Source organism: Pseudonaja textilis, chromosome 17, assembly GCF_049901715.1.
Source record: "Pseudonaja textilis isolate UNSWEBS1 chromosome 17, rPseTex1.2, whole genome shotgun sequence".
NCBI lineage: Eukaryota > Metazoa > Chordata > Lepidosauria > Squamata > Elapidae > Pseudonaja > Pseudonaja textilis.
Genome location: NC_142006.1, coordinates 74,678 through 87,741, shown reverse-complemented (window position 1 = coordinate 87,741; position 13,064 = coordinate 74,678). Strand labels below are relative to the sequence as shown.

Genomic DNA, 13,064 nt, shown 5'->3' with positions numbered 1-13,064 from the left:
TGATACCGTGAAGTATTAATTAGATGCCTGTTTTGGGTTCATTAATACTTCCCCCCATTTTTGTTCTTCAGGGTTTGCTCCATCAGTTGGTCTGCTGAAAGTCAAACTGTTTGGTTTCTGGAGTCATCATCATCATTTAACGACCCCATAATCTCTTGCGGGGTGGAGTCTGGGCAACTGAATGGAGCGAGCAGAATGTTTAATGGCCAGATGCCTTTCCTGTCACCAATACAGAGCTTTGTTTAGCAGATACATTCTCTTTAGGCTCCGAGAGAGAAATATCTGCCTCTACCTAAGATTGAACTCACAGCCTCCTGATTGTGAGGCGGGAGCTCCGCTTTCGCTTGCTTTCTGGTGTGGTCAGGCAGTAATGAGCGGCTGGACCTCAAGTCTTGAGCAAATGGCTTGAGGAGAGTTCAAAAGAGGGCAAGAGTAACCTTCATTTTAAAGAGAAGGATCTTTACATAGTCAAATTGAGCAGAATCCAGTGCCTGACCCTTTCCCTGATAAGATATTTATGCTGCAAAGATCTACAAGGTTCCTGTGATGCCCAAAAACCTTTATTCATGTGAAGATTTAACAAATAGCTTTATTAAGTAGGTCACCAAATCTGCAGCTTTGAGCCTCAGAGTTGATCTGGGAACCCATTGGGGTAATTGGGGAGGTTTCCTCTCCCCGCTAGTCAGCTTGGCCAAGAGACCCATGGAAGAATGGAAAGAGTGATGGCAAATAATTCTTGGAAAGTTTAAAGTCATGATTTTAGCTGTTAATTGGCTCTGGTCCATCATCAAGTTGGCATAATTTGGTCTAACAGAAGGCTGTTCAGAAATAGATCATTTATTTATAAGATTTTTTTTTAAGGCTGCCCATCTCAAGAGCAGTTTTATTTAAAAATCAAAGCTAGAATATATTAAATCAAAGCTAGAATATATTAAATCAAATGGGGAAATCAAGCACATCCTCTTTACACCTCCCCTTTTTTGGCAAACACATAATTTCAGTCTCAGTTGTGTTTTAATACACATCTTGTGTAGATTTCCTAGGTGCCCTTCAGTCCCATCACAATATATAGTTATTGTCAGCATTCTGAGTACTGCACCTGAGGCAGGTAGATTCCTCAAAGGATATGTTTATTGGATACATCATATCGGCACAGCTGGTGAAAACCCTTAACAGTTCCTGTGGCTTTCACCTGATTAAAAGAATCAAACTCCTCCCTCCCAAGAAGGCAGGCTCTTCTCCACTTTCAGTGGCCACCTGTTTCAGTGACCTTGGTTCCCACAAGAAAGTGTTTTGTTTTGACTGGAGCCTGGCTATCTACTTCCTCCCTCCCTTCCCCTTCTCTGGCTTTATGGCAACTATGAGGCAGCACATGATGGCTTCAGCCACGTTTGCTTCAGTGTCGACAGCTATATCGTGGTAACTACATTGCAAGGTTCAACTCAGATCCTGGCAAACTCTTAATATCTTTTTGTGCTTGTTCACACAGTGAAAAAAATCTAGTGGTGTGATAGATTTTGAAAAAGAGCAATAACAAAAGAGCAATTTTTAAAATAACTGTTGAAAGGGTGTTCGTTTAACTTCAGCCCTAAAGGAATCCTCTTTGGCAATTTTAAGGCAACCTGGTTTGTTGCCAGCTTTGTCTTTGTTGGAACTGAAGCGCTTCATGCAGGAAGGCCACTTCCCAGGCCTTGGGTCTGAAAAGGAAACGGATCGTGGTTTGAATCTGTTGTGGGGATGTGGGACTGCCAACTGTTTCTGGTTCCTAGACCTGTTGTGGAATTGGCCCAGATTCTTGCAAGCAATCCCAGAAGTGAGTTTTCACACAAAGTGCCTGCAGGTTTGCAAGACCTTTCACAAGATGGCTGAAACATTATTGTAAGGGAGCTCTTGCTGACTGGATGCAAGCTTTCTTGGACCAGGGATGTCAAATTCGATTTCATTGAGGGCCGCATCAGATTTGTGTTTGATCTTGGGTGGCTGGGGTGGGAAGGGCCAGGGTCAATGTCGCTCGTGTTGGGGTGCCTGTGGTGGCCCGAGCACTTTGCCAGCAAAATCAGGCTCTCAAGCTCCGTTTTCGGCTGTGATGGCCTCCTGCAACCCTCTACCAGCCAAAACGGAGCTCCATTTTCGCTGGCAGAGGCCCCATAGGTATGTCCTTTGATGTTTCCAGGGCAGCCCCGTGGGCCAGATCTAAGCACCCTGCAGGCTGCATCTATCCCCAGGTCTTGAGTATGACCCCCCCCCCATCTTAGGCAGTTGCTGAAATGTGATTTCAGTGATTGGAGGAGTTGTCTGGGTCTGACAGAGTGAGCTGACGGCCACAGGCCTCCTTCTTGCATCCCCTGTGCCCCCCCTCGACCTCCCTGCCCTGAAGGTCCCTTCTGCTTTCCTTTCCAGGTGTTGATGGGGAAGAGGTCGGATGACAGCGGGGACCGTGGTTATCACTGGCGGAATATTAGCAACTGTTATATTACTGTGCATTATAGCTGTTCTCTGCTACTGCAGGCTCCAGGTACTGGGTTCCTTGAGGGTATTATTATTATTATTATTATTATTATGTTTATTATATTTATTATGTTTATTATGTTTATTGTTGTTATTGTTACACTTCTATGCCTGGGATGGGGAGGGACTGTTGTTTTACAAGCATGCTCTATTGTTTTTCTTGGGATTTGGGGAAGACCTGCTTTTATTTGGCCAGGATTTTGCATGGTCAGAAGCCAGACCAGGTTTGTGTAGGACTTCACAGAGAAGTGTGTGTGTGCTTGAGAGAGAGAGTTGAGGATTTGATTCACCATCTGCACGTGTGCTCTCCCAGAGGAGCGAAGGCTTCCCTTGCCAGCTGCCAAAAATGTCTTGCGCAATTGCCAAACGCCAAGATTTTGATGGTGAGAGTTGCTTTAGAGAGTTTCTGACCATCTAAGGAATGTGAAAAATTGGCATTGGCTGCTGCCCCTCACAGCCAAATGACTACATCAGAAAAAAATCAAACCCTTCCTGCGCAGAGCAACCCAAGTCATCTGCCTGCACCCTCTTCCATTTGCACAATCAGGTGTGGGAGCTGCTGAAGAGCTTGTGCAAGGCAGGGCTCCCTTTAGAACAGGGGTCCCCAGCCTTGGTGATTTTAAGCCTAGTGAATGTCAATTCCCAGAATTTCACAGCCAGCTTTGCTGGGGCAGCCCCAGACCCCTCACCTGCTGCTCAGAAAACTCAAAAGAAATGGCAACTTCAAATCTCAACAAATAAGTGCTCTGTCTTACATATTGGCAAAAAAAATCAGAAAATAAAATACAAGCTGAATAGTCAAGACCTTGTTGATGATCCAAACTCTGTCAAGGACCTTGGAGTACTCATCTCTAATGATCTAAGTGCTAGAGCCCACTGTAACTACATAGCCAAAAAGGCATTAAGAGTTGTTAACCTAATCCTACGTAGCTTTTTCTCTGGTAATATCACACTACTAACTAGAGCATACAAAACATTTGCTAGACCAATACTCGAATACAGCTCATCAGTCTGGAACCCACATTACGTATCTGATATTAGCACAGTTGAGAAAGTCCGGAAATATTTCACAAGAAGAGTTCTCCACTCCTCTACTCGTACAATACCTTATGCCACCAGATTTGAAATTCTAGACCTAGAAAACTTTGAATTACGCTGTCTTCGGTCTGATCTAAGTATGGTATATAAAATCATACATTGCAATGACTTGTCTGTGAATAAATACTTCAGCTTCAACCATAACAAAACAAGAGCATACAATAGATACAAACTCAAAGTTAACTGCACCAAACTTGATTGCAGGAAATATGATTTCAGCAACAGAGTGGTCAATGTCTGGAATACTCTACCTGACTCGGTGGTTTCTTCTCCAAACCCCAAAAACTTTAACCTTAGACTGTCTACTATTGACCTCACCCCTTTCCTAAGAGATCTGTAGGGGGCGTGCATAAGTGCACCAACGTGCCTACCGTCCCTGTCCTATTGTTTTTTTTATTTTTCTTATACGTACTCATTTCATGTATTCATAACTACACCTATTATCTTGTACGCGACTGACAAATCAAAATAAATAAAAAATAAAACAAATAAAAGGGAAGTTCCTCAGGCGATGGATGTGAAGGGGGAAGGACAATTGCCAAATCCTTAATCCTGGAGGGCAGACTTGGAAGCAGAAGACCAAATGGTCAACCTTGGTTCAAACGGCATTTGTACTTAACAGATTGCAGCTGGGCAGAAGAGTTTTCCAATGTAATCTGGAGCTAAGAAGGCCCACTACATCACCCTCAATGTGCTTGTTGCATTGACTCAAAGGTGCTTTTTTCAAGAGGCAACTGGACTTGCTTGGGTTTTTTTGTTCAGTTTCTCATCCAAGAAGCTTCTTCAGCTCTGACAGGATGGTGGGGAATGGAAGGATTTAGATTCCTTGCAGACAGCATATAAAAAGAATATAAATCCTTCCCTTCCCCACCATCCAGTCAGAGCTGAAGAAGCTTCTTGGATGAGAAGTGAAAGGTCTTCAAAAGAAAAAACCAAGGAAGTCCAGGTGCCTCCTGAAAAAAGCACCCTTGGGACAACCATGACCTGGAGGACTGAGGATCTCTACAGACTTGTTGCATTAAGTTTCTTCTGCTGGAATCATAGAGCCAGATATTTTTGGAGAGAAGGACAAATATGTTGGGAAGATCAGATCCTTGCTCTTCTTTGTGGCCTTTGCAACTCACATCTGAGGCAGAGCTTAGGATGAAGCTGAAGGCAACATCACATGGCCAAAGGTGCGGCGTGTGCCTGCTGAGCAATCCGGATGGCTCGGCTTAGGCGAGGGATCAAAAAGAGATGGTTCCCAAGCCAGCTCTATTTAAGTGGCTCTCACCTTAGCCAAGACAACAGAAGGCCCAGTGTGATCCCTGGGAAGACCACAGAATGCGGTCAGCAGTTAATAGCAAATCCTGGAGAAGGATGTGGAATAAATCGTACTCGACGAGTAGCCCTTAATGGGTCTAAGTCTAGATGGAGGGAAGTAAGCAGTGGGGTGCCACAAGGTTCCGTCTTAGGCCCAGGACTCTTCAATATCTTCATTAACGACTTAGATGAGGGAATAGAAGGGGAACTTACCAAATTTGCAGATGATACTAAACAGGCAGGAACAGCTAACACCCAAGAAGATAGGCTCAAGATCCAGATGGATCTTGACAGACTTGAACACAGGGCCCTATCTAACACAATGAAATTCAACATAGAGAAAAGTGAAGACCTACACTTAGGCAAGAAAAACCAAAAGTACACATATAGATTGGGTGAAACCAGGCACAATAGCAGTAACTGTGAGAGGGATCTTGGAGTCTTAGTGGATAACCAGTTAAATATAAGCCAGCAGTGTACGACAGCAGCCAAAAACGCCAATGCAATCCTAAGTTGCATTAACAGAGATATAATCAAGATCAAGGGAGGTACTAATATCACTCTACAAAGCCTTAGTAAGGCCACACCTAGAATACTGCATGCAGTTTTGATCACCACACTATAAAAAAGAGGGCAGAGAAAGAGGGCAGAGAAGAGCAACCAGGATGATGAGGGAGCTGGAGGCTAAAACATATGATGAACAGTTTGCAGGAACTGGGTATGGCTAGTCTAGGGAAGAGAAGGATCTGGGGAGACATGATAGCAGCCTTCCAATATTTGAGGGGCTGCCACAGAGACAGGAGGGCGTCAACCTGTTTTCCAAGGCACCCGAAGGCCAGACAAGGAATAATGGATGGAAATTGAAAAAGGAGAGCTTCAACCTGGAAATAAGGAGAATTTTTCTGACAGGGAGAGCGATCAACCAATGGGATAGAAGTTGCCTTCGGAAGTTGTGGGAGCTTCACCACTGGAAGCTTTAAAGAAGAGACTGGGCTGCCCTCTGTCAGAAATGGTGTAGGGATGTCCCGCTTGGGCAGGGGATTGGACTAGATGACCTACAGGGTCCCTTCCAACTCTGTTAATCTGAATCTGAGGGCAGCAAGAACAATGTGTTGGTGGAGAATATTCAACTCCCAGACGAAGAGAGGAGAATTCACCAGGACAGAAGGGCCAAGTCACTCTGGGAAGGCAGCTGGTGGGGAATGGAAGCGGGGGCTCTAGGTCTGTGGCAGCCTTGCTGTGTCCTGTTCCAACAGAGGATCCTTATCCTCTGGAATGAATCAGCTGTTTTAAATCTGGGAGAGGCCTCCACGTGGCCTGCAGCGCTCCCTCAGCTCCTCAGCATTCGATGCCCCTGGGGCCTTCTCTTCCACGGTGCCTTTTTGGCCCTGAGGCAAGACACCAGAGGTGGTATTCAGCAGGTTCTGACCAGTTCTGGAGAACCGGTAGCGGAAATTTTGAGTAGTTCAGAGAACCGGCAAATCCCATTTCTGACTGGAGATTTTACAGTATCCTTCCCCTGCCACGCCCACCAAGTCACACCCACAGAACCGGTAGTAAATTTTTTTGAATCCCATCACTGCAAGACACGCAGCCTGAAATTCACTGTATGCAAGGAACATCCTCTGGCAATGATAACTTAGAATCCAGCAATCAGAACAATAAGCTCAGCATGTGGAAATTGTGTTGATGCCCAAAGCAGCAAGATCTGTCCCATGGCCAGGGGAGGCCTCCAGCAGTAAAGAGGACATTCACTCCACCACAGAGAGATGCTGCAGGAGATTCGATCTCCCAGAGTTGAACTTAAGAATGGGGAGGATCCTGGGACGTTGGGAGTGCTGGGGGTCAGCCATGGTCCCCAAATATGACATGTGAGGCCCTTATCCACTGCTGCAGAAGCCAGAGAACCTCCGCTCAGGTGCTTTGCTGGGAGTCTTGCCTTGCCAGGCTTGGCCTTCAAGACTGGAGTGGCTGGGGGCATGGCGGGCACCAAGGACCTTGCCCTGAATGGATTTAAATCTGAGATTGGAGCCAGATCAACCCATATAAATTGATAGGTAATCTGTTCACACACTTGGACCATGGCATCAGAGGTGGTATTCAGCCAGTTCGGACAGGTAGCAAAAATTTTGATTGATTCAGAGAACTGGCAAATGCCACATCTGGCTGGCCCCACCTAGCCATGGTTACCTGTTCTGTCTCACCTGTAGCCACAAGGTGAGTCCAAATTTCCAAAGGAAAATACTTGAACAGACGGAAACAGGAACGACAGAGTTAAATTCCTTTGGCTGAATCTGTCTTTGGCAGTTTTCCCAGAAGCTGCCTACCAAGTCTAATAACGAGCAAAACCATAAATCAGAGGCGACCGCCACACAGAATAATTCATCCGAACTGCTAATGCAAATAAACAAGTTGACCCAAACAGGGATTCAGAGCTAACACGCTTCCTTATATTCCCTGAGGAGCGTGTCAGTCTCTTTTCTTTTTACTTTGCATGTCACGTTTCTGTCTGCGTCTTTGCCTTCCATCAGACCAGCATTTCTCAGCTTGATCTTCAGCCAATGACTCCGGCACGCTGTCCTGATTATCTGCCGACACCTGAGGCACAATCAGGGAGGAAGATTCTGGGGAGGAAGATGACTCCGAAACTTCCAGCGAAGCAGGCTCAAATCTTAGAGCCAAGTCCTCTTTCTCCTGACTCCTGTCTGTGTCACTCAACAAAGCAGGCTCAAACCTTAATGCCAGATCTTCCTCATCACTGCTCTAGAGTCCATGGGGAGTCAGGTCCAATTTCCCCCATTCTTTGCTGTGACCAAGCGTCTAAGCACTGCGCCTCCTGTACCCGAGCCCTCAAATCCACCGGTTCTTGGATAACGGCCAAAGATTCCAGTGGCAGCACCGTACGTGGAGGAAGAGGGTCCTCGGGACAAAGATACTCAGGTTTACGGGACAGGGTATCCGCTCTCCGATTTTGACCACTGGGAATGTAAGTGACCGAAACGTTGAACCTGGCAAAGAACGACCACCAGATCTGTCATTGATTCAACTTCCTAGCAGTAGTCAAGTGCTCCAGATTACAATGATCCGTCCGAACTTCCACCTTGTGCTGAGCCACATCAAGGTGATGTCGCCAGGTCTCAAACGCAGCCTTGATGGCCAGCAACTCTTTTTCCCAGATTGTATAGTTGTGCTCAGAAGTAGTAAGTTTCCATGAATAGTATGCGCATGGAAAAAGAGGTGCGCCATCCACTGGGGCTTGTAATAACACCACCCCAATAGCCACGTTGGATGCATCCATTTCTACCACAAATGGACGATGGGGATCAGGATGCCTCAAGATTGGTTCTGCAACGAAGGCCTTCTTGATGGCCTCAAAGGCCTGTTGCTGTGGGGGGCCCCATTGGAACGGGACCTTCTTGCGAAGGAGCTGGGTAATGGGATCCGTCAGCTTGGCAAAACCCAGGATGAAGGACCTGTAATAATTTGTGAACCCCAAGAGACGTTGCACGTCTTTCACTTGACGAGGGGGTTCCCAATTACAAAAAGCCTCTACTTTCCGCTGGTCCATGGCAATGCCTTTGGGAGAGATGATATACTCCAAGAACTCTATGGAAGTCTGGAAAAAGAGGCATTTCTCCAGCTTTGCATAGTGTTTATGCTCCCGAAGACGTTGTAATACCTGGCGAACTTGGTGAAGGTGGCTGTCCCTGGACCTCAAATAAATCAAAATGTCATTCAGGTACACCACCATGAACCGATCAAGCATGTCCCATAATATATCGTTCATCAAATGCTGAAAAACCGTGGGGGCATTGGTCAACCCAAATGGCATTACGGTGTATTCAAAGTGGCCATAACGGGTGCCAAACGCCATCTTCCATTCGTTCCCCTTGCGCATCCGCACCAGGTTGTAGGCCCCTCGAAGATCGAGCTTGGTGAAAATAGTGGCCTCCCGCAACCGCTCCATCAACTCTGGAATGAGCGGCATTCCTCACCATAATGGCGTTCAACCAGCGGTAGTCACAACACAACGCAAATCTCCCGGCCGGATAAACCCCTGGGCCAAGTTCTTTTCCAAAAACTCGCGAAGAGTGGCCAATTCGGGCTCAGACACAGAATATAGGCGACCTTTGGGTAGCGGGCAGAAGGTCCACGGGACAGTCATAGGGTCGATGCGGGGATAACCGATCCACCTCCTTCTCGCTAAAAACATCGGAGAAGTCAGATAGTTCAGGAGGTACAGAGACGGCGGGGGCGGCAATGTCCTGGCCAGCACAGGTGTGTCTTAGATGGTCCACACACTGGAGGCTCGGGAACGAAATGGTGTTCTGCGCCCAAGCCACCAGAGGATCGTGTAACCATAGCCAGGCCATACCAAGGACCAAAGGGAGATGGAAGTCCGCAGTGATGTAAAAACTAATCGCCTCCTCATGGTCCCCAATAGCCAGGTGCAATGGCTAGGTGGCGAAACTAATGGGCCCAGTACGAAGCTCCCACCAATCAATCGTTTCCACCTTGATTGGAGGCTCCACCGCAACCAAAGGGACATCAAAATGAGTTGCCTGGTCCATGAAACTAGTAGTAGCCCCCGAATCCACCAACGCAACTGCAGGAATCCCCTCCGACCAGGACTGCAAGAAAACTCTCGTGTCTAAAAGTAAATGTTGAGGGGGACCAGAGTTCACCTCTGCCACTTCAGGCAGTTGACTAATACATGCCCGACCTAGGGTTTCCCCGAGGCCGGGCCTGCCCCGTTTCCCGACTGTACAAGGTTAGATTCAGGCACTGGTTTGCGTGCCCCCCGTCGTTTACCAGGGCAGGAATTTGCAAAATGTCCAGGCCCCCCACAATACAGGCATAAGCCTCCTTGAAGTCTCCAGATACGTTCTTGGGCCGTCAAACGAGGTCGGACCGCACCCAACTCCATCGGCTTCTCGGCCCTGGCCATGGCACTGTGAGAGACCTGGGGCGCTGGTTGTACAAGAGGCTGTGGCCTTGAGGTGGATGGCTGTTCCGGAACTGGGCATCTAGTCTTGCGCTGTTGAAGCCGGGCATCAATGCGCAAACATTGCACCACCAGAGCATCAAGGGTCAGGGCCGGCTCCACGTGCACCAACTCGTCTTGTATATCCTCTGCCAAACCATCTTGGAAGCGTCCATTTGAGCTGCCTCATTCCATGCAGAATCCATACAAAGCAGACGAAACTCTGAAATGAACTCTTGCAAGGGGCGTTTCCCCTGGCGAAGTTCCTTTAAACATCTGGCAGTGGTCTGAGCTTTTATGGGGTCCTCATACATCGAGCGTAGATGGTGCCAAAAGCCCTGATAGTCAGTTAGTAAGGGACTATTTTGCACCAATAAAGAAGTGGCCCACCTAGCAGCCGAACCCGACAAAAGACTAATAACAAACCCCACCTGAGCCCGGTGATCAGGGAAATCTTCTGGCCGCAGAGACATAAATAATTGACATTGCCCCATAAAAGCCGGGAACATTTCAGGCTGTCCAGAGAATTTATCTGGCACAGCTACTGGGCATTTCTTACGTGGAGGGGGGAGGAGGTGCAGCAGGAGCTTGCAGCAACATAACAGGAACGACAGAGTTAAATTCCTTTGGCTGAATCCGTCTTTGGCAGTTTTCCCAGAAGCTGCCTACCAAGTCCAATAATGAGCAAAACCATAAATCAGAGGCGACCGCCACACAGAATAATTCATCCAAACTGCTAATGCAAATAAACAAATTGACCCGAACAGGGATTCAGAGCTAACACGCCTCCTTATAATCCCTGAGGGGCGTGTCAGTCTCTCTTTTTTTTTACGTTGCATGTCACGTTTCTGCCTGCGTCTTTGCCTTGCATCAGACCAGCATTTCTCAGCTTGATCTTCAGCCAATGACTCCGGCACGCTGTCCTGATTATCTGCCGACACCTGAGGCACAATCAGGGAGGAAGATTCTGGGGAGGAAGACGACTCCGAAACTTCCAGCAAAGCAGGCTCAAATCTTAGAGCCCAGTCCTCCTCTTCCTCCTGACTCCTGTCTGTGTCACTCAACAAAGTAGGCTCAAACCTTAATGCCAGATCTTCCTCATCACTCGAGCCTATGTCTTCTGACAGAGCAGGTTCAAACCTCCGAGTCACAACAGTTACCTATCCTATATTTCCTTGCACAGCGGATTGCTGCGCCTCAGCTGAGCTTAAGAACACTTCAGGCAGCTATCCAGTCCTGACAGAGCTCCGTATTTGTGCCCTCTGCATGCGCACAAAGCACACATATGGAACTGCTAGGGAACCATTTGGAAACCCACCACTGCATGGCATTTGTTCTTTCATGGCAAGTTTATTGGTTTCAGAAGTTGTAGGTGCTCCATCACTGGAGGTTTTCAAGAAGACACTTTACAGCCATTTGTCCAGAATGGTATAGGGCTTCCAGACTGAGCAGGGGGTTGGACTAGAAGACCTCCAAGGCCCCTTCCAACCCTTTTATTCTGTGTCAGAGTCTCACAGCCTTTCATGAAGTAGTCAGATTACATAACAGATTAACAGAGTTGGAAGGGACATTATAGGTCATCTAGTCCAACCCCCCCTGCCCAAGCAAGGAGACCCTACACCGTTTCTGACAGAGGGCAGTCCAATCTCTTCTTGAAAGTCTCGAGTCTCAAGAGTAGCCAATGTCTGGAATACTCTACTTGACTCTGTGGTTTCTTCCCCAAACCCCAAAAACTTTAATCTTAGACTGTCTTCTATTGACCTATTGACCCTTTCCTAAGAGGCCTGTAGGAGGCGTGCCTACCCTCCCCGTCCTATTGTTTCTTTTATATATTTTTTATTTTTCTTATATACTTATACCTATTATTTTGTAAGCAATTGACAAATAAAAATAAATAAACAAATAAATAAATAAAATAAAAGTGATGAAGCTGCCACAACTTCTGAAGGCAACTTCTCTTCCATGGGTTGATTGTTCTCCCTGTCAGAAAATTTATCCTTATTTCCAGGTTGAATCTCTCCTGGATCAGCTTCCATCCATTATTCCTTGTCTGGCCTTCGGGTGCCTTGGAAAATAACTTAACACCCCCCCACACACTTTGTGGCAACCCCTCAAATATTGGAAGATGGCTATCCTGCCTCCTCTGGTCCTTCAATAGACTAGTCATGCCCAGTTCCTGTAACCGTTCCTTGTACGTTTTAGTCTCTGAGCATGGGCAAATTCCAAAAGGGGGAAAATTAGGAATGAAGCTGCAGGAGACAAAAGACTTGAAAAATGTTAAGAAAAAAAAAACAAAGCAAATGTTTAGCACTAAAGGAAACCCACTGATGTGCTGCGCATAATGCAGAAGTTTACCAAAGTTTTTTGGGGTGGGAAGGGGAACAAAGGATCAACTGCAGGGAAGTCCAAATATCCAAGGACTGAAGAACTGGGTACCCAACAGGAAAGGCAAAACACACACACACACACAAAAGTCCCAAATGTTCCAAGTTGGAACATTCCCAAGGAGGATTCTTGGGGTTTATTTTCTTATATTCCTCATTTGCTCATTCATTTACTGTACTGCATCCAGTTTTGGTCACCACACTATAACAAAAATGCTGAAACTCTGGAAAGAGGGCAGAGAAGAGCAACCAGCATGAGGAGGGAACTGGAGGCTAAAACATATGATGAACGGTTGCAGGAACTGGGCCTGGCTAGTCCAGGGAAGAGAAGGACCAGGGGAGACAGGAGAGCATCTTCCAATATTTGAGGGGCTGCCACAGAGAGGAGGAGGGAGTCAAGCTATTCTCCAAGGCACCTGAAGGCCAGACAAGCACTAATGGATGGAAACTGATCCAGGAGAGATTCAACCTGGAAATAAGGAGGAATTTCCTGATAGGGAAAACCATGAACCCATGGAACTTGCTTTCTGTTTTATAATAGGCTGCGCTTCTTTAAAATGTCTCTGTCACAGTGTCAGCGTTGTGTGAATGATTGTGGATTCTTACAAACCAAGCCAGAGTCTGCTTATCCAAGTTGAGTGCACCAAGTTCACACATGGTAGAAACTCTGGTTTGCAAATGCCAGCAGCCAAGTTGCCCGTTGAGGCAAGGCCAGTCCAAACCAGCTGCCTTCCCCATGTGTGAACCAGCTGACCTGGAAGGGTTTCTGGGAGGGCCGCAGAGAAGCA

At 47.0% G+C, this 13,064-nt stretch overlaps 1 protein-coding gene across 2 annotated transcripts in view; it reads left to right on the top strand.

Annotated features, from left to right (window-relative positions):
• Positions 1-13,064, top strand: part of FAM163B (family with sequence similarity 163 member B) — a 51,076-nt gene that overhangs the window by 35,782 nt on the left and 2,230 nt on the right. For both annotated transcript variants that reach the window (XM_026719163.2, XM_026719164.2), the window contains exon 2: positions 2,401-2,515. In XM_026719163.2, coding sequence (XP_026574948.1) covers positions 2,423-2,515 — 93 coding nt within the window. In that variant the 5' untranslated portion in view covers positions 2,401-2,422. The remainder of the gene's footprint in view (positions 1-2,400; positions 2,516-13,064) is intronic.